The 22,839-nt window shown below is 37.9% G+C and overlaps 1 protein-coding gene across 2 annotated transcripts in view; it reads left to right on the top strand.

Annotated features, from left to right (window-relative positions):
• Positions 1–22,839, top strand: part of LOC114140902 (interleukin-1 receptor accessory protein-like 1) — a 219,159-nt gene that overhangs the window by 12,860 nt on the left and 183,460 nt on the right. For both annotated transcript variants that reach the window (XM_028011198.1, XM_028011199.1), the window contains exon 2: positions 328–421. In XM_028011198.1, the coding sequence (XP_027866999.1) occupies positions 340–421 (82 nt within the window). In that variant the 5' untranslated portion in view covers positions 328–339. The remainder of the gene's footprint in view (positions 1–327; positions 422–22,839) is intronic.

Genomic DNA, 22,839 nt, shown 5'->3' with positions numbered 1-22,839 from the left:
TGTCAGTTCAGAGTGGTGTTGTTGGTTGTTACAAACAGCAAAGCCAGGTTTGCCTTGAGACAGATTATTCTTGATGTCATCGACGGTCTTGGCCTGTTTGTGAACAGACAGTAAGTCTCTACTCGCATTAAAATAAAAATAAATGCAGTTGCATAAAATTTGTACATAAAGATGCCTGAGCTTTTTTCCTCCTTTCTCTGGCCGACCTGGAGATTTTGTGAGTTCTGAGTGTGTAGCTTTGATTAAGCTGTCAGAACCCTTTCTCATCTTTTTATGTTTACCCGGTGTCCGTGTGGAATGATAACTCTCACCTCTGTTTCCCTTTAGGACTGTTAAAAAATGAAAGCTTCCATCCCTCTTCTGATCCTGCTTCATGCGCTTGTGGTCCATTGCCTGAAAGTTGTGTCAAAGAGAGGTTCTGGTAAGTCGCATCTCCTTTTTATTACTTCATTTTTTAACACAAAGAAGTACAAGTCTGCTTTCAATATCCAACAATTTAGCATCACATGTATGGGTTATTTTGCTTTGATTTAATAAAGTAAGTTACATTTTCTACTAAATTTCTACTTAAGTTGCAGCTGTTGTGCTTGTAAGCATTAAAGTCTGAGAGTAGGTTTATATTAATGCATCCCTCTTCTCTCCAGATGCTGGAATTATTACTTTAAGTGAGATAGATGAAAAGCAGAGGAACATCCACATTTGCAAACACAAAGCGAATCTTTTTTTTTCCCGTTTATTTTCTTCTTCCATCCAGTGACTGCTTGCGTCTGGGTTTTTTGCCCATGCATATTAGGCACAGGTGCAGGAATGGCCCGAGGCTCATCAAAGGATTTTTTTTTCTGCTTTCCCAGCAGAAGCCCCGATGGGCTATCTCTTGCGAAGCTTCACGAGCCATTGCCTGGAGCAAGGATTTGAATCGTGTCCACTGATAAATGAACACCCCATTTGAGCCAGACCCCCATCCTTTGTTCCTTCCCTTTTTAGATTGTACAGCTTTATTAGAAGTCATGCTGGTTGCAAGTTAGAGAGCTACTGTTTGAAATGGGGTTTGGGCAATGAAAGGTGTATTGAAACTGGTTTATTTTTATTTTTCTGGAGCAGAAAGAGAGAGCACAACCAGAATGAGCAGGTCCATCTTCAAAGCTTGCTTTTTTATGATTTAGGGTTTCTTTGTCTGAGGAAATGTTGAATTAAGTATAAAACACAGTTTTAGTGATGCAGTGGGCTTTCTGTGATGGAAAACCTATTTCTTTGTTCCCTTACTAATTTGTCACTGTTTTCAACCCAAACATTGCTATTTTGTTGCTTTCTAGTGGCTTTTTGTGTTGATTGTTTAATATCTGACAACTGTTTCTTACTCACTTCCTATTTATTTATGTTTTGATCTGTTTGGCCCTCCTGCCTCTTGTTCCATACAAATGACTAGGAGACTTCATCAAACCAAAGGAACACCTACCATACATCCATAGTATCTTAAATGAGTCTTTGGAAATTTATTTAAATTGTTGGTTGTCAGGGTGGGTATAAAACGTCCCCCTAGAGAATATTGATGCATAATTGTTTCATGCACAAAAACTGGGCACACAGTTTCACAAATGCACTATGAACCCAATCCAAAGACAAGATAGTAATCAAAATGACAAAGAAACAAGAAAAAAAAATGTAAATATAAAAGTGGAGATTTGCAAAAATGCATGTGGTGCTGTGAAAACACATTTTCCCACTTAAAGATTTCTGGTTGTCCCATCCTGGGGCTCAAGAGCTTCCATAGAGTGTTTACAATTATGGATAAGGAGCATTTTATATCACAGTGGATGAATTTTCACCCAGACAATTCTCCAAAGCACTGCATCTGCATGAGATTGATAGAATATTGAAGTCATTTTTTTAGCTTTTGCTGGATGTTGCTCATTTACAATGTTAATTTTCTGTTCTGAGGCCAAACTCTTGCCATAAATTAAATTTGAGTTAAAATATTGAAGTGGAAAATAATTAAAAATAGAAAAGAATTCAAAATTCTCAGCATGGAGTGTTTTCATTTGCACTTTTTAAGGAAAATTAAATGACTTGATTGACGTACTTGGGGGACTGAGTGGCGTTTCTTTTCTGCTGGCATGCACAATCCCTGGAAGCCCTCTCTCAGTGCTGCATGTGCACAACAAATAAGTGGATTATTACATCGAAAACACTCACATTTGATTAATGCTTTGTCTGCTTTTGGTCTCAGAGAGTGGAACAGTCCAGAAACATACAATGCATATCTGTCATACTAATCCTCTGAATTTATATGTAGAATGTATCCATTAGTCCTCTGAATGTCTAGAGGGCTGGAGTGGTCTAAATGGTTGGGCAAACCGAATAATTATGAATATTTTTAGCTAATTCAGCACATCACCTCCATAACAACCCCTCTCTTGGATACTTGTGCTGTTGTAGATAGTTATTCTGTGCTGTTAAGCTAGGAGTTGTTTTTATGCCGGGGTGGCGTCCATAAGCTGCATCACATTTTGGTTTCTTTGGTTGTTGTGATTGTCGGCGCTGGTGTCCATCACTTTGAAAGCTTTCATTGACAGAAGACAATTTTTCACATTCCCTGTTTTCTGTTTGGCATATAAAATGATTTGATTTGCAGAGAGTTAGAGCTGGGTGATACAAGAACTCACAATCAGCATGTTAGTATCAGTGTATGCCATAGCAACAGCATAGGAATACTGGAAATTCAGTATTGGATGGACTCTAATTGGTCTTCATGTCTGCACCTGATGATAGCTGTTGGCAGCCAAGATGCAAAGCTTATGGTGGAGACATTCTGTTAAGTTTGATTGATGGTCTCATTTCTTGCAGTATTCTCCAGTTCTATGCAGGTATTGTTTAGTCCAATATTTGTGGCAGAATTGTGAAGGCAAAGAAGGAAAACTCAGACAATTTGGGGAAATCTCATGAGAAACAAATGTTAAATGTCTAGTGATACTTTTTATAACCTACTGACCACACACAAAAGTTTGCTTGAGTCTTTAAATATTTCATATCATAATTTTTGAAAATCTGATGGTGTCCCATCATGAAAGCAATATTTCTTCATTCAAATTTGTAGCATCTGAAGATTGCTGCATTTCAGTGTGAATAGGGATCTAAATCTCATTGTTATTCTTGTGAGGCAACTGGCACAAATAGGTATCAAAGCTAAACAGAATATTAAGTGTTCAATATGAAATATTCAGAAAATTGCATAGAAACACTACATTATGAGGTGTAATCATGTAACAATTTTCCAAATAGGTTTTCAAAAATACCTTATACCTCAAGTATAAGGTATTTCGTAAAAGTAAAAATGATGAATTAAGGACTGCTTGTATCTGCCTATAAAATGTAAATAGATTAGGAAGAAACAATAAGGTGTGAGTTTGGATAGCAGAAAAATCCGTAGAGATGCAAATACAATTAGGACCCTCTTCATCGACTCAGGTGTTCAAAGTACATGAAAATATGCAGGACTCCATAGTACATCATTGAAATGTACAAAATACATCTCAGAATTTATACATTTTCAAACTTTAATGATTTGTCTACAAATATTTATTTATTTATTTTTATCTCAGCAAGATTATTGTTACTTTGTTATTGTGTAGTTTAGCAGTAGAAAATATCACTGGAGTAAGATTATAAAAATTGCTCATCGTCTGCAATAAGGGGATTGGATTATTTAGTATTTTATTGCAGGAGGTTACCCAGAATAATTTTTTTGATCAGAGGTTATAATCCATCTTATGTTTGAGATCAGCTAGCCCAAACACAGAATGGGATCAATAGAAATTGGATGCAATGCAAAGTAAGCAAACAATGCAGATGCTTTCATTAAGTTTTATGTTATTTGAACGCTTTTGTGATTATTTATCTCCATAATCCATACTATTAGAACTGCACAACATATCGAATTGCTAGTTTTTGCAACATCCCAATCAAAATGATTTGTCTCAATGTTTGCTTGGCTGCTATTTTATTCACACTCATTCATGCCAGTGATATGTCCAGTCAGAACTGCTCTGATCATATTTGATATAGCTTTTAGAAAAACAGATTTTAAAGCAGTTGGAGAGTGATGGGGGTGCTCCAGAAAAGGAAGAAAATTAAGAAAATATGCATCAAACTTGCCTAATAGTATTTTTCCTGTAATATAAAACAGAAACGTAGGTAATCATGTGAAGAGTCAATGTTTAACTGCTTGTTTAATTTTCAGAACTTGGTTAACCTTACCGTTTTTAGAGTTGCAGTAGCCACTGAAGACACTTTTTTTTCTCCACATTTTCTCTAAAAATAAATAAACTCCACATTCAGTGTAGCATCTGCACACCTACATCAATCAAAAGCATCCAACTTTTGAATTTTTCTCTGCCCTGATTGGTTGCCTCAGCAACTGAAGTTGCAATAAGCATTCCAGTTTCACACTCACTAAATGTCAGGCCTTAACAAAACCGCTAACACATGTCCCTCCTGTGCACACTTGTAGCAAATGTAGCGTCATAATGATACTCCGTGACATTGATTGAGACAAATTTAGCCCACCTCGTCTCTTCTGCTGTACACTCATTAGTGCCTGTTTTTCCATCAGACAGTGATGAGCTCCCTGACAAATGATGCTTACCTTTTCTGACAGTCGATAATAAAATTTTACTTAAAATGATTCTCACTCATGCGCATGTTGCAGGTTCATCTCAATAAATTGGATATAATTATTGAGTTATTTTTTTTAGGAATTACTTTTTTGAAAAGTAGAAGTCATGTTTTATTCAGATTCATTAATGATTGTTTTTTTGTTTATTTCTGCTTATTTTGGATAATGACTCTTAGCTAATGTTCTTGGAAAATTATAAGATTTGGTAAAAGAAGGAAAACATTTTCTGAATGAAAACATATGCTATGTTATGTTACATGACAGTTCAGTGCATCACTGAAACCCTTTACAAGAGGAAGCCAAAAAATAGTCGCAGATAAAGGATCAACTTGTACACATAATTCTATTTTTATTTATGGAAAGTTGAGTGGGAAAAAAATGTGCTCAGAGGAATGGAAAAATCACTAGAAAAAGTACCAATACCTCAACTATCATACAGACTACAGACTGTATATTACAAGGGAAAACATGTCTTTATCATTTGTGTTTTAAAAATGTTTTTTTATTGGTTTTATGTAGTCTTTGATATTCCTGAGAAACTGAATTTTGCCATTTCATTAGTTTTTTTCCATAATCATCCACATTAAAAGGAATAAAAACTTGAACTATTTCATTTTTTGAATTGAACTACAAAAATAGATTAACCTTTCAACATTATTCAAATTTAATTAGACGCACCTGTATCCCACTAAGTTTGGAACGCAGTCGCATTTGCAAGAAGACCAACTGCTCACTGCTTTCACCTGATTTCTAATTTTTTGTAACACATCTTCTAAAAGAAAAAAAAAGCCTCTGGGGGATTTAAAGGGAGGTCTTTATTTCTTTGTCTTAATGCGACACCACACAGTCAACAGCATCTATTCTCCTTTTCTTCTTCATCAACTTTTTCACTATGCTTTTGCAGTGGGAAGCTTCAAGGACATCCTGACAGTCAATTAAATTTACAGTCTTCATACCCGTTTCTCCGCCAACTCTGGGAGGATGTCAACATTAATACGTCAGCTGAAGGATAGCCCTACCCCCTCCAACTATGGCCCCACCACATTAAAGAGGCCACCCACAATTTGGCCAGTAATAAGGCTGCTCCTAATTGGACAAGACAGTGACTTCTAACAGGGGACGTCAGCGCACAGCACAAATTCAATTATAGGAAGCCACTTGACTTTATAATTGATTTTAAGGGATGCTAAAAATGGCAGGAAACTGTCAGCAACAACTGTTAGGAGCCAAAGAACACTGCAGAGGTGACCCCTCCTACTATATAAGTTGTATTAGTTTTCAGTGTCATTTAATTGCAAGATAATGACTTTTATTAGTGTAAGAGCTCCAGACGATCACATATACATGTCCCAAGGTTGTCAGTGAGAAAGGCTTTTTGATGTCAAGACAATTAAAGTGTAAAATTAATTTTAAAAGCCTTATTAAACCAAGTTGGGATGATCTGATCGGAGATTGAAAATCAGACTCGGAAATGAAACTCTGATTCTGTCACAGAAGAGACATGCATGCATGCCCTCAGTTCATCTCCCTTCGGTTAATACCACACACCTGTCACAAAAGCTGAATGATTGCACCGCACGCTCACAGTGGGGGGGAGATTGATCACACACATGGTGTTAGATATAAAATAGCTTCCCGCTTGGAGTTGTTTCCCTTCTTCTGCCCATAGAGGAGAGGTCGTTCAACAAGTGTACCAGATACAGGGCTCTTGACTGCTGGGGCTACTATGGGTATGTGCTGCAGATTGGAGACACATGTCCTAAGCCTCAGCATGAGATGGATGATGGTCAATGAGGTGGTTGATGTCAACAATATAATCTCTGTTGTTTGTTTTTTGTCCTTTAATAATGTTGCAACAGCACAAATGTAGAAAAATGGCAGAAAAGGATCTAGACTAGATTTTATTTGGACAATACAGTGCTTGCTAATAGCTAAAATCCACAAATTCCTGAGATTTCCTTTAAAAATGCTTAGAATTGCCTATTTTAATAGTTCAAACACCAAATGTACCTTAATATGTATTAATACGCAGAGAAACTGTATTAGCTTGGCCAATCAGCATCAAGGAAAATTACTGGCGCTCCTGGACCGTTTGCTTTGCAAATGTCAGGAATCACCAGATTCTGCACCTTGAGATGGAGATTAATGTTCTGCCTGACTGGGTCTTTCAGTTTAGGTGGCCAGCTAAAACACACTGAAGGTTGTGGCTGCAACGTGGCTAAATGTGAAAAAGATTTAAGGTTTATACGCACCTGTGCAGGGCATTGTTTGTTACACGGCAGTAAATTACTGTAATTAACACATGGCTTCAAGAGCTCATAAGGCGTTTGCCATGATTGAAATAAGGATTACAGAAATCCAGATTATAGAAACTAGGTTAAAATGTGGGTAAAGCTAATAGCATGACACACCTGCCAATCAAATAGTTATAACTTGTATCCTGTTGAATGTACTGTAGGTTCCATAGCATTTGATCGACCTTCACTGACAAGCTTTTCTGCTTACTGAACACCTGAGGAGTTTGAGTTTAAACAATTGGAAAATAATGTCTGCAGAACTATTGAGAAATGCTTACATTTCCTTCCCGCCTTGACATGACTGGAGGCATCCAGCATTTGATACAAGATTTCAGTTTTAATATTTCTCTCTGGAAGATAATGTGTTCATTTCAGGCACATTATGCAGCTCAATCAGCAGGGGCGTTTGGTAGCAATTTGAAAGATTATATGTGTGGATGATAATGAGCTTTAGTCCAAAAGAGGATTTAAACATGGAGAAGGCTGGCCAGTGTCTAATTTAAGAAAATCTGCCTCTCAGGTTTGAGAAAATAAGCTCGGGCAAAAAAGCGTCAAAAAGAAGGGCAATAACAAAGAAATAGAGCTAAGATTTGTTTTGTATTTGGTCAGTTTGGACAAAAGTCAGAAAGATCTTAAAAAGCATTCAATTTCCCTTTAGCTGCTTTGGTCTAACAACCCTTCAGGGAAAATGGAGCTTTTATTTTGTTTGTTCTTTTTTTTTTAACTATTCTGCAAATGTCTTGAAGGCTGGGATTGGACCGTACCCAAAAATATCCCACACTTAACCAGGAGCTGCTTGGCATCTCTAATCTCCTCCCGCACACCTCTGCATTCTACATAAGCCTGCAGTCGATGCTTCTCCTTGTAACCTTAGCACAGTTTTCCTGTTTTGATGCCGTCTCCCGTCTTCCTCGCAACCGATGTGACACTTTTCTCCTTTCAGTTGCTTTCAAAATTCAGCACGGTCCTTCATCTCGGTAGTGCTGCCATCTTCTCTGATCTCCCTGCTGTTTCTTTCCATCACCTCACTTGTCTCTATGATTCACCCATCATCTCTCCTCACCCTCCTGTGAATAGAGGGGGAGGGTTATCACCTCCTTTGATTGACTTCCTCTAATCCTGTAATCATTATGAGATCTGGCTCCCACCTAAGGGATGTTTTACCAAAAGTCTGATCTGTAACATTTCTTTTCTGCAGTAGCATCTGTGATTTTTGTCTCTCCTTTATGGATATTGCTTTAAAACGGTGGAATTTGGATGTTAAAGCACAGAGAAAATTCCATGTTTGTTAAATTACACACCTGCAGAATCTGTTGGAGTGAGATGAGATTGGGCTGGATGATAGCTCTCCTCCCAGAATAATAGGGGACCTGTATGTCTACAGCACTCTTGCCTTGGAGACCCTAAAATACCAAAAGATGTTTCTCTTTTTATCAGCTTGACTTTTGTAGCTGAGTAACTGTTTTCCAAAGGATTAAGAATATTTATTCTGAGTTTGAAGATTAATTTCACTGGGTTACAGTAAGATAAATGTTTATTTTTTTTTAGCACCAAGAGTAACTTTCTGAGCCATCTGTCTATACCAGAAGTCGTTGTATATCCAAGGACTTCTCTCTTTACTCTGCGTTCATTTCTTTTGATTGATAGCTATAGAAAAAGGGCTTTTATTATTTTTTTCAGGATGTTTTCTCTTCCTCCCACTGTCTGCTCCACAAAGCTAAATGTTTGAAAGGTTTCTTACCCAGAGCTGGAAAGATTGTGTCAAGGTAATAAAATGGGAAAAAATACCAAATACATCCATTCGAAGATTCTTCATTCAGAATTTATTTCATGATATATCTAAGCATTTTTACTTCACAATAACAAATTCTATTTTATTGATGTTATTGTCGTTCAAGCATACAATGGAAATCAAAATAGGGTAAACAAGACAGTACATGTATGGATCTATTGCAGTGTAACGTCATCAAAAGCTGCTCCAGCTAGTGTGAAGAAAACAAAAAGTTAGTAGGGAGCTATCCATGTAAAATCTGTCTTGCAAATTGGTTAGCTAAAACTAGCGGATCATAGTTAAATAAGTCTTTTCTTTATTACAGCATAATGTCCCCAACATTAAGTATTATTTTGGAGAACTGTTACTGTTACTTAAAAGATTCATGAGTTGTAGAAATACTGGATATATTTTCAATTAAATGCATTATCACAGAAACTGCAATCCATTATATTAATGTAGTAGAGTTTTAAAGCTTTAGTGGGAACTGATGGAAACATGTTTACATTTACTTAGCATGGGACAACTATGGTACAAGAAGCTTTCCAGAAGTCATCTGAGATGAAATAAATGTTGTGTTTAGAAAACATTCAAATGTTTTGGTGCCTCAGAATTAAGCCTTACCTGGGAGAGATTATAGATCCCGCAACTTCCCACCTAAAATATGTAAATTATTATTGAGTCTTTGAAAAGCAATGCTGTCTTAAACTAAAAGTCTGGAAACATATTTTTAGCCTATATTCTATTTGGAAATACAGAATATGCATTGCACATTCACGGATATCTGAAATCAAAACAATAACTTGCTGGATCGACATGGGAATCACATTTCATCCCATTCAGTGAATTTCTTGTTGGCAGTGGATTGTGTAATTAAACAGTCAAAGGGTCATGCTCTGGATGGGAGGTTTGCTTTCTGCTTGTCCTCAGTGCCACCGTTGTGGGAGAAACTTTTCCTGGATTGTGATTTTATTTTATGTTTAATTAGACCTGCCCTACACAATGAAGCTGTGCTCACTTGAGAGGTGAAGTTTTGTGCATGCAGGAAGTCTCTCAACAGCGTCACATTTGATGAGCCTGTCAAGGACCTTGGATGCAGCTCGGCTCTCAGCGTGTGGCTTTTTTCAATTCGTCTTCATTGCGAAGTTTGAACACAATCGCTCTGTGTTGATTCCTTGTTCAGTCTCCCCCACTGCCAAGTGACAGCTACGGATAAAGAAACACTACTCTCTTGTTCTCTTTGTACGTTTCCTTTAGTTTCTGTTTCCTTTTATACACCTTTTCCTTTTTTAACCACACCAAGATAGGTCAGAGCCCAATCAACCTATTTCTGCAACAAGCAGAAACAAACTGAATCTTTACTGCTCTCATGGGAATCCTGCCAACTTTGGAGCTTTTCTGCTCTCCCTCTTTTTCATAGCAAAGCAGAAAGGATGTAAGCTAGCTCGCCAAGGAGCAATGCCTTTGTTGGTTGGAGGAGAGTGACGCACTGCAGGCGTTTTGGAAACAAACCAGCTTGACTCTATTCTTCAGGCTTTGGCTGCTTTTCTCACCACTGTTTTTACTCCCAAGATACAAGCAGGTTCCATTCAAATCCTACCACTTAGGATTTTGATTATAATTAGCAGGGAATTACCCGCTTTTCTTCCCACAGAAAAGTTTGTCATTACATCCAAAGCAGTGCACCTATTGTTTGTGCTACTTAAATTAAGACCCCCTGAGCTATTTCTCTTTTTAAAATCTCTACCTTTTTCTAGCTTTACAATATTGTCCCACATATTCATCTGTGATATATTACTTGTGTTTGATGTGAAACATGCTATTAAATATATGAGCTCCTATTTATGATCCTTCAGGGCCAAAAAATGATAAAATATTGCATTTGATTTCCCTGAGGCACCATGATTAATAAATTTTCCACATTAATTAAATCTGTCATCTCAAAGGCCTCTCTCTGAGATGAGCCTCTCCCTCATCACTTTATTGGCCAATCACAGCTCAGCCTTGTTCTGAACGGTCTCCCCCACAGCTTCTGTGCATTTCTGACAGAAGCATAAGAGGTGCTTCAGCAGGAGTGTGTGTTTTGTGCAAAGAGTATGACGGAAAGGGGAGGTGGGGGGGAGCAGCGGGCATCATCATTTGTAATTTACAAGAAGGATTTTCCATTTATTTCTTTTTATTTGACATATAGCGGCAGCTCTGCAAATGTGAAAACTTCTCAGCTGTGGCTCAAACAACCATGAAATGCTTCTACAGCCCCAGTGGCCTTCTAAAACGATTAGATTCTATTAGCGTGTGAAACGTAAATAAAAGAAAACATGGTAGATTTTAGTCCTTGGGAAGCAGACAATTTGCTCCTAATCCATGAACAGAAAACAGGAGTCAAAAACAGCATAGAGGTGCAGAACAAATGCTTTTAACTGCAGATGAGCCTGGCAGGCTTGGACAATATAATGATAAAACCAGCTTGTTGGGAGTAACTAAACAAATAGAGTAATAGGTTCACAAACCTCAAACAATTAATCTGTTTAGATTGGATCATTGATAAGTCCAAATATTTCAGTCAAGTCTCAAATAAATTGTTGACTTGGCGCGCCTCAACAAGCTACGTCTATTGGTAAAATTGACCAAACAGCAATAGAAGGTCACTTGAGTTAGAAATATTGTAATATTCCACACCCCTAAAATATATTATTGAAGGCTGCTAGTGTCTTATAAAAGTGTAACAGACAATACCAATCCAATACTTATTGAAGGACTAGATTTAAATATCTAATGTATATTCTAAAAGTAACCAGAAAGCAGCTAATTTCACATTTCACATTCCTAATCCCTTTGAAATTGAATCTGTCTCCAAAATAAAAGTAAAAATCCTTCTCTTGAAAAGGTTTGTGAATTCAAGAGGTTATTTCTGTATTCAGTCTAAGATGCATGTGTTTCTTTTACATAATTTGAAATGTAAACCACAAAATAAATTCAGCATAAAAAAGCAATGTTGAGGCAGCCAATTAAGTTTGCTTCTTGAAGTTTTACCCTCTGAGCCTGTGTAATGAGGGCCATAGCTTTGCCCTGAAGTCTGCCAGCTGCCACTGGTGCTTTTATTCATCTAGATCCTAATGAGTGGCGGAGATGCTTCTGTCCGCCATCAAAAAATCAAAAGATGGTGTAGACACAGATCAAATATTCTAATAAATACTTAACACCCCTTCCATAAGAGGCTTTTCTGAAAGGCAGCTAACTGGAAATGACTACATGTATAGACTGTCAGTAAAAGATCATTTACTTTTAATATGAATCCTGCTTATCTCTGGCTTAATCAAGGGATGTACAACAGAGAGGGAAGTCCTTGACAAGGCATAACAGTTTGTGTTTTATGAATTTCGATTTTTGACAAGTCATCTGCTCTAGTTCCATTTCTGGTATGTTTAAAATAAAACTATTCCAATCCAATTTCAACACTTCATTTGCTTCACATTGAAATTCAAATGTGGCCTGATAATGATGTTTAATCTGTATGCCACCCTGAGTGGCTTGAAAAGAGTGTGATATAAGAAAGAACAGGGCCTTATTTTGCTGTTCGCAAAGCTCTCTGAGGCTTTCTGTTGCTTTTTTGTATACAGAGTGCTTGGTCTCAAAGAAACACAAGGACAGCTCTGGATTATGGTTCTGTATGCGTCTTTCATTGCTTTTAATATGCAAATAAAAGATTAGCTTTGAAAAGAAACTATTTGGCACAGGAACAGTTTCTACCCGGAGGTAAGTCTGATCCGTTCACCTTTTTTTTTTTTCTTTCCCCCCCTTTCCGTCTCAAGATTAGACTTAACCACTGCACTAGGACACGCCATGCTAAAAGCTGTGAAGGACACAGGGGTACCACAGTCGCAGTACAAAGAGCCACAGCCTCTACGTGCGAGGAAAACCGAACATTTCCATGATGTGACTCACTGTAACTTATTTCAGTCAAAGGCACGTGTCAGTATTTCATGTAAGCCACAAAATTTAAATGACGACTCCCGCTGCACGGCTCAGTTACATCAAACAAATTGAGAAAACAACATCTTTGCATTTCATATCGGAAGCAAAATGGACCCGGGTAAATGACTTTGGTATTACACTGTCACAGAACCATTGCAAATGTGCAGGGGAAGCAATTCCAGCATTTCTTTTACAATTTAGTGCATAGAGGCAGAAGGATTAGGAAATGTTTCATATTATGGAACTGTGATCCAAGCATTACAGATGTACAATGCACATGCAATGTCAACATCTATGTTTGAGTGATAAATTTGTCCTGATTTTTGCATCTGCTGGTATACATTAGAAAAGTTAACCTTTGACAAACTGATTATAAAGCATCCAGCTCTTGGCTGGTTTAATTTATTCAAAGGAGAGAAATGAGAGAAAGGACTGCTGCAATGTGTGTTTCAAAAAACAAATAAGCAATACAGTTAATTTAATTTAACAAATAGTGCTTTAGCATACATGTGTCTTGAACCCCATTTGCACTGGGCAAAGAAAGTGTTTTGGGTAATTGGGACCAAAATTGAACCTTTTTGGCTGCAACCCACTGGTGAAACAGTGGTGGCGGCATTGTTGCGTTGATGGGAAGATGGGTGGAGCTAAATACAGGAACTCCTGGAAAACACAAACAAGATGATTCAAAACACAAGACTGAGACAGTCACTCACCTGCTAGAAGGTGAATGACATCCCTACAGCCAACCATACAGCCAAAGCTGCAGTGGAAGGATTTAGATCAAATATTGTTTGTAATAACAGCCTAGTAAAAGGCTGGAACTGATAATTATGTGGACTGACTGAGCTGGAATGATTTTACCAAGAAAATGGGCAGAAAGTTTCTACATATGGAAATTTGGTGGAGACGCAACTCAGAAGATTTGTAGATGTATTTGCAGCAAATTTTGCTTTCACTTCACATGTAGGCACTACTATGTGTTTTTATTACATGCAATTCTGATCAAATACAGCTATATTTAGCAGATTCAACAAGATTCAAAATGAGTTATTTAGCAAGGCACTGCAGGTGTATAAAGTATCATATTTATCTGAAGTGCAACCCTTTGGATGGAAAGTTTACAATTTATGACTTTTTTTTATTAATTGAACTTTCAAGACACACACCCCATTGCTGTTTACGGTATCAAGACATGTGGCCACGTGGAGATTTACAGTTGTGAACTGCAGATTTGCATGCATGTGCTGAGTGTGTAGAATTGATCGGAGTGCATTATTCAGGGGGTCAGCTACCCTCTGGGCATTCATGGAATCACAGGCGGGCTCATGAGGGTTAAGGATTATTGAGTGTGGGATAAGGGAAATGGAAAAATATGCAGAATGGAGGATCACCAAATAATTGGATTAAACAAATAAGAGTGCATTGAATGTATAATCAGAAAATAAGGCCTTTCTGGACTTTCTCTGCCTTGTATTAAGTACCTGTTTTAAGGTTTTAAAGTGTTTTTCAACATGTTTATTGCTCCTAATGTTCCTATTAACTTGGCCAATACTTGTAGACTTTCCAAACTATTTCTTATTTGCACATCCACTCCTGATAGCTTACGTTTCAAAAGGCCACATTGCCTTTGAGTCGCTCTCCAAACGTTTTCAGCCTCTGTGTTGCCAAGCTGGGAAAATGCCTCTGTCTTATACGCTCCCTGACCTCTTTCAAGCCAACAGAGTGCAGTCAGTTTGTGCCTGGGCAGCCCTAATTGGGTTGACAGCACAAAGTCTAGCTCTTGCACACATGTATGACATCCAGCTCTCCGACAGAGCATCCAGCCTCTGCAGTTCTTTGGCTGTCGAAGGTAATAGCACATGAGTGAATGTTAAACAGGTCTGCCATGGTCGTCTTGATGCTGTTGGCTTCACCAAACAGCGCTCAAGTGTTTGGATATGAATTGTGCTACAAGCCCTTACAAACACAACCCAGCAGCTAATAAGTTGTGGCTGATGATTAATGGATTACAATGGTCAAAGTAGGAATGCGTTATGATTTTAATGAAGCAGAATGAAATGGGTGCTGGGTTGCTGTGCAGGACCAGCAGCTTAAACAAGGTTCTGTAGGTGGAGTGGTGGATGGGAAGGTAAGAGAGGCAAAGTGGGAGTATGTGAGGCAGGCTCCATGAATTCATTTTTCCTTCCCCCCTGTGTCAGGGGGACCTCATCTGAACCCATTACAGTGGTAACAAGGTGACAGCAACTGGTCTTGCCTCAGGTTTCGGCCTTTGGAGCTGTCTGGCTGCCCGTCTATGTTAATTAAGGAGGCGAATGAAAGCGAGTGGGATGGGCACACTGTTAGACAAAAACGTTTAACTGGAACGTCTGAATAATGACAAGAGTTCCCCAAGTTTGCTGCTGGCAGCAGGAGTTTAATAGATAATGTTTCATGCTGGGTGCCTGATTCATAAATATAAAACTTACACATAGCGCCACAGGCACACAGATCACCACGCGTATTTGGACCTCGTTAAACTTGTTTCCTCATTGTTTGAAGTTCAAGGCTGACGATTCTTCTTTATTTTCAAGGCAACCCAAATTTAGCATCTCGAGTTTCACAAGCACTTTATAGGCCGAATGAATAAACCTTCTCCTCTGTGGCGTCCTCTTTCTGTGAGGGAAACGGTACTGGCGAAGTTCACTGGGAGAGCATTTTTAGAGCAAAGTAAGTGGGCGATCAGGAGATGTCATCAATTCCAATGCATGCCAGTTGCCACGGAAACAGAAGTAGAGAGGAGGCTTTTCTCAAGGATGCTGTTAAACATTTAGAATGTGCAGGCCCAGAAGAAAAAAGAAAAAACGGAACAGCTATGAGCCTCTATTGATTTTTTTCTTCTTTCTGTCATGTAACTATGGTTTTAAAAATAAGTCCTATCTTAATTAACAATTGATGCTGGTAAAGTTTCTGGAACTGATCGATTTCCCAACTCCCAAACCACCCACTTACCCAAAATATTCTTTTCAACCGCACAGTCAAATTTACTGACAGAGCAACTACTGTATGTCGTCACTATCGAACCCACAAATGCTTATGTAATGCACACACATTTAGAAATGCATCACTTATGACAAACAAGCTAGGAGTTGCTGATATATTTGTGGATTAAAACAAACTACAAGATGTTGCTGGATCTCATTCTTCCTCCCATCTTGGCCTTTATCTCCACAACTGTACATTTCTGCAGCGAGGCTCCACTGAAGAGTACAACAGTTGTGTGGCACTTCTTGATTGAGGATCTCCTCTCCGAGGGCAATCTTCAGTAGACAGGCCTTAAATGGGAAAGGGCTCTCACAGTAACGAGGTGGGCTCAGCAGATAGGAACGCTATGTAATTCCTGTTAATTACTGTCCTAGAGGAGATAAGGCCTGGTTGGAGAGGGTAAGAAGGGTGATAAGGAGGATCAGGGATATGCCTGAAGGATTTACCAAGCCTTTGGCAAAAACAGTTTGACTGTCAAGTAAAGGTGTCAGGTTGGAAGTTGCCTTGAGTTTGTTTTTTTATCTGAGCTGATGGGCTAGGGATTGGCTAAACTAGAAGTTGAGTTTCAGCATACAGATTAAAAAAAAGAAAAAAAGCAGACTAACGTTGCTTTCATCGTGCTGCAGCCCAGGTTGAAATATGTGTGATTATAAATAATGGATTATATCTCAGTTGATATGTTCAAACGTTCAATCAATGATTTATCCTTTTCTGCATTTCAATGCAAAAGCTGGAATTTCGGAAAACTCTGTTAGAATTTACAATTTCTCATATGGAAAGTGAAAATCTTGGCATAAGAAAATTTATGTTTCCTCAACCTACAACAGGAGTTCTTGTTTGAACCTCATCCTGGGTGATTGTATAAAGCTTTTTACCATGTAAGGTACCTAGAACACATATTGATCTGTTTAATGCTACTTATGAAATACAGGTACAAAGTAAATCAGAATGAGCTGTTGGGGCTATTTCTTTACTGCATCTAAAAAAAAAAATCCACTGATGCCACAGCATTTATTCTTGGCATGACCAGAGGGATTTTCTTTTAAGAGTAGTTCAAAGCAATTCGCCCCCCCCCAAAAAAAACATAAACCCTTGGAGACCCAATTCATTTCTTTGCGATATTCCAAGCCTCCATTAGCATGCACTGGGGATGGATCTTACAAGTTGTCAGTCACCTCTGCTCTACCGTGAAATCAGACCAAATCCCAGTAGCTGTTTATCTTGTTTCTATACCACAGCTGTGTCATCTTTTCAAACCTCTAAACTGATAACAAACACGGAGGTTGGTTTGTGCATGGAAAAGAACAAGTAATGGGTCACAGTGGTGTTAAATAAAAAGAAAGAATCCAGTGTAGTTTTTGTGAAGGACTAAACACTTCATAGTAAACGGCTGTGACTCCCCGAGGCTTCAGGAACAGAGATATACAAGCTAATATTGGCGAAACAAGGATAGTTGTCTAAATGCATTACTGTAATAAAACCTGGGAGGGGGAAGTAGTTCTGTCTATCTACGTGCTGACCTTGTTAGTATTAAATTCTTGAATTGCTCTCTAGGGCTCTGTATGCTGGCAGAGGCACCGGTGGTTCGAGTGTAAACTGCACATTTCTTACTTTTTTGCTTTAATTCCGGTCTTTGGATCTCGCTTATTAACAGCTTGGGAGAGGAATTGTGTCTTCTTCACTCAACGGCTCATCATTAGCAGCTGAAGCATGTTTTGCAACTTGTTACACACAGAACACAAAGATCTTAATTACCTTTCAGGCACCAGTAGGGGCTGGTTATACCCACTACATCTCATTAGGCAGTTACTACTGGAAAGAATCAGTCATTTATGAAGTGTCTGTAAAGAACATACGACACCCATTTATCAGGTTGATAAATGACGCTGCTGACTATATATGCAAGTGTGTACCAGTGAATCAGGTTATGTATATTCTGCCTCTTGAAGATGAGTGTTTTATCATTTTAGGTTCTTATGGGAAGAAAGTTGTTTTCATTGCTTGCAGTATCCTCTTTTCCTGTAAAAATATTATGCAAAAGTGCTTTGGGATTGAGTAGATAGTATGGTTCTGCCAAAGTATATGTAAATGTGTAATTTTCACTTTGATTGTCTGTAACAGAGTTTAATTTCATTGTGTATTGAAATCAAATTAGACAAATTAGAACAATGTGCTTAATGAGCCCTCCAATGTTTAAGATATTAGAAACGTAAGATCATTTAACACTGAGTAATTGAATGATTTGTGTGATAATAACGAACATTTGTCATTGTGTGTGTGAAGCTGAAGGACACAGATTTTTAAATTTATCAAACATGATGCACATCATAGATTCTAAAGGAACAGTGTTGAGTTTTGCAATAAAGGTGCAATTCTTGAATGCAACCAATTTGACACCTCATTCTCCCCACTTTTTGTCATGTAGGATAAACTATGGTGCATATTAAAATATAAAAACAGTGTTTATTTGTCTCTGGCTTAGGTTCTTCCACGGTAGCTACAGGAGAAACCTTAGATCTAATATGCAGTCAAACAAAATAAGGGAAAAGAGGGTAGAACTTAGGAGCTTGTAGTAGGAGCAGAAAGAAGTGTGTTAACATGTGGATGTGAATAAGATAAGCTCATTTCATGACTCACAAACAAATGCAACCAGCATTCGGAAAAGCAATGAAATTGTGTTTTTTTTTTCTGCTGGAGCGTTTCAGTCTCTCTTTCTGATTGGGGAAATTTGGCTTATTCTTTTTTAGGACATTTCTTTGAGTTTTTCACAATAGTAGGCATTTGCTTAGAAGTGCATCAAATCCTAGACGTCCCAGAACAGTATTTCAATTAAGTTACGATCTAGACTTTTGTTATGAATATGTAATTTCATTTAAAGTTATTTTTAGATGAATAGGCAAGCCTCTTTGACTTCAAAATAATCACAAATCACTCACACTCCACCACTGTTCTCAATCATTTTTTATTTTATTTTTTTGCATTGATATATTACATACTTAGTAGGGTTGTTACATTTTAGCCAGATCCCTTGACTCATCTTCCCAAATGACATTGTACCAAAACTCTTGTGGCTTACTCAGCTTGCTTTGACAACAAAAATCTTGCTGCCATACAGGGAAAGATCTATCCCCTGTCAATCATTTTGAGTTATTTTTGTGTAGTCTTCCTTGCGTAATTTTATGAAGTGTATCTTGCAAATTAAGATTCGCAAATTAGGTTTCCACCTTTGCATTAATATATACGTAAAATGCATTAAGCTAGCTGAACGTGCTGTCAATTGCTCTTAGATATCAAATGAAAGCACCAATAGTGAACTTTTTTTTCCCATGACTCCATTGACAGTGCCAGAATTGTTTCCTTTATGACTTAGTAAAAAAGGAAGGGTGTCATCCTGGAGAAAAAAGGACATCAAGAGAGGACAGTTCTGGGATTAGGTTTCTGATAAAGCCATCCAGGCTTCACATGACCCAGTTTCTGCTGGACTACTGGTAAATGATCCAAACAAAAACTGACATGTAGTGTTTAAGAGTCTGAAGTGTGCAGGGTAAACAGTACAACACAAAAATTGAATTTTGTGGTGTAGCATCATGCATATTTGTGCATTCATCCTTTGTGGCAGGAGCATTCATGCAAGAAACCCAACTGGGGCAACACTGAAGAAAAATATAACAGATGCTGATACTTGGCAACATCATTTTTTATCAATAATGACTAGAATATCTACCTCTATGCTGTTATGTTTTACTCTCAAATTTGTCAAACCTTAGCTGTAACATTTGTGCACTTGTTGGCACAAATTTAATTTAACATTTTCCAAATTTTATGGAGTAACTAGAATATATATATTTGACTTTTCCCTGTTTCAGTGTTTATTTCCCAGTCAGTACATGTGGAACAGTGAAAAACTAGCTTCTACTGTGAGGACATTTACAGTGCTGAGTGCTGCTGATCCATTGGGATTCAGAAGCGCTGTTTGCTTGTTGCACCAGCCCAGCATAAAAATGTCTGTTGATGTGTTGGCATTTAAACAAGGGCAATGTGGACGGGCCTCTCTGACCTATCTGAAAACATTGAGAGGTTGCAGAAGATTGGATGCAAGACTAAAATAGAGAACAAAAATGATTCATGACAGATACCAATGATTTAAAAGTCAAGAGTACTCCATTTTGGAGGATTTTAGTATGTCCTGCTCTCTAGAAATATTCACACTGATGCATCCAGAGCTGAAAACATCAGTGTTTGTATGAATTTAGCAAACAGAATAAACCAGAGTGTGAACATGCTTTCCAGAATAGTTTCCTTTTCCTTCCCACACTGTTCAAATTCACTTCTAACGGGCAGCTCTGATGACCTGCACCCACAGGTGTTTTCCTATGCAAATGAACACATTTTGTTTGTGCTCTGCAAATACATGGCAATAAAATAATGCAGGGAAAGACGGGAGAGAAGCAGTGTTCACTCTACGGCTCCCTTGCCCCAGAGTGCTCGGTGAATTATTTATGAAAGTGCTGACAGAAGAGGAGCAGGTTAAACAAGGCGCGTTTCTCTGGGGGGCAACACCAACCAACACTCAGGTGGAGCTTAGTTTGTCTTGCGGCCCCTGGATTTTAATGATGGTCCACCGGTCTCGTTATGCGAATGTACAGTGTAGCTTTTTTCCCTGTGTCAGCTGAAAAGAGAGGTTGAGTGCAAATCTGTAAACTCTGCTGTTGTCTAATTTACAAATATTACTTCAAAATGATAGTTTCACCCTATTTTTCCCGTGTTACATTTTGCTTTCCTCTACCTTCGATCTTATTTTCATGCACTGTTATTCAGAATGTCTACTTCTCAATTGCTTTTATCCCCTCTGTGTGCCTACGCCTCACTTCTATCGTATATGTCTCTCGTTTCCCTAAGCATACTTCTAATACTTTCACAGATGACTGACAGAGCATAAAACGTATTGTAAATCATTCTTCTGAAGCAAGGTTAGCTAATCGGAAGTTTTGTTAATTTTGTTTCCATAATGAAAAAGCAGAAAAAGTCAGATCATTTTAACCTAAGTTTGCATGCAAACAAATCATTTGATTAGTTTGCACAAATGCAAATTCGAACTGTGACTCGAGTTTCAAATAATTGCTTTACTCCTCGTCCTCCTTTAGAAAATGGCAATTTCAAGCAGTGAAACAATGTTTGTCGTTGTTTATGCGTTTCTGTTGTAAATTTTAAGCAATTTACACAAAATGTGTGGAAAAAAGCTACATAAATGAATATATAACGAATATATGTAATTAAGTACCCCACTCTTCATGAGATTTGCATATCATAGAAGTTTCCTGTGACAGATTTGCAGTGGTTGGTGAGATTAGCCTGCGAACCCTAAGGAGCCACCTACAGGGTTGTATCAGCAAGCAGTGGATATGGCTGCTGCTGATAAAACATAAAACACATCAATAAAACTTTCATCCCTCTCAGATAGCTGTTTTCTCTGTTCCCAATATGAGCTGTTCACAAAAGGAGAGCAGAATGAGCGTCAATGTAAGATGAAGGATAGAAATTCACTGAATTAATAATGGTTTATGTTGCAATTTGGTGCTTTGGATGTATATTAATACAAGCAATATATCTGCATCAGTTCATATTCTTGGAAATATGATGGTTTCATGCATTTGCCTTACTTTGGGCATGAGATACTCATTCATGGTTGTCAAGTAAGATTTAATTCATCCCTACTGATTATGAGATGCAGTTGATTTGATATGCAACTTTAAAAATGTAATGAAACAACGTTTTGTTATTCATAATATATCTAATGTATTATCTTGTTCCCTGGTTGGCCTTCAGAAACTGCCTTCATATTTTTCTAGGCTGTCCAGAGAGGATGTTATAAACTCTGGTCAGATTTTTTTTTTTTTTTTTTTGTTCAAATCTTGTCCATTATTATTTATTTTATTAAATTGACCTACTACATAAAAACATCAACTCAATCTCTGAGCATGTCCTGCTCCTCTCCTCTCCTGACCCCCATGATGAAATGCTCCTCGGGGCAACAGCATAATCTGGCAGCACCTTCGCTTATAGGCCTTCTCACTGTCAGTCTCACCTCTCCAGAGGATGAGCACGTCAGGTGTTTGCAATGAAAATCTCAGCTACCTCCATCTCCCCCTGGAGGTGCTGCTCACTTGTCAGTTGGAGCAGCACCTCCGATGTATGACCTCAAGGGAGCAGCCAAAGAAAAAAGGCAGAAGATGTGTTAGTAGGAAGCAATGATGGTTTATTTTGCTGTGTTATTTAATTTTTGTCAAATAAAACATTGTGCTGTGTTATGCCTACGCTGTAAACTCCTATATGTGTCACAGCCACATGCAAATGCATTGATCTATAGGAGGAGACTGAAGAGTGAAACATTTGGCACTGATATCGACTATAGTAGTTATTTACCTCGTCGTGTACAGTAACTTGGCTGGCTAATTGAGTTAGCTTGAATCTTTAGTGAGTCAGGCTAACTATCTTGGATGTTGCTTTGATCCCAAGTGTTTTATCTGCCGTTTGAAGTGTCTGCCAGCCATTGTGGCTCATGACTGTTTGAAATTAGTTAGCTTCTTATGTCTCCTTACATATGTCCCGCTGAGTTTGCATGCAGTGTGTTTTTGAGCTGCAAGTAATTCAGCTTTTCTGTTTTTTGCAGATTACTTTGAACAGTGTCTCAAAGTAGAAAAGGGGGAAAAATGCATTTTTTTTATTCCTAATTACAAATTGTAATTACATCACAATTTGATAGCTGATAAAAGGTAGCATAGATGGGTATATTTTGAGTGGGTTGGCGTTATCTTTTGTGGTTTCTGTTCTTGTTATTTTTATTTTCAGAGATTTGATAAAACATTCACAGCCCTTCAATTTGTTTCACATTTCTTAATGTATAAACCAACTAGAATTGTATTTTACGATTGTGCTGCTCAAGGATGTTGTAGGATGTTGGAGTAGCTCTGTTATATTTCCTCTGTTTGGTTCTTTTTGTCCATTGGTTTGTTGTGTTCTAATATTTATGGATTGATTTTCTATTTTGTCTATTTTTATTTTTGTTTTCTCAGCAACAAGAAATTGGCATGACTTTAGAACGC

Source organism: Xiphophorus couchianus, chromosome 24 (genome assembly GCF_001444195.1).
Source record: "Xiphophorus couchianus chromosome 24, X_couchianus-1.0, whole genome shotgun sequence".
Taxonomy (NCBI): domain Eukaryota; kingdom Metazoa; phylum Chordata; class Actinopteri; order Cyprinodontiformes; family Poeciliidae; genus Xiphophorus; species Xiphophorus couchianus.
The sequence above is the reverse complement of the archived record's forward strand: the minus strand, read 5'-3'. Positions and strand labels throughout refer to the sequence as shown.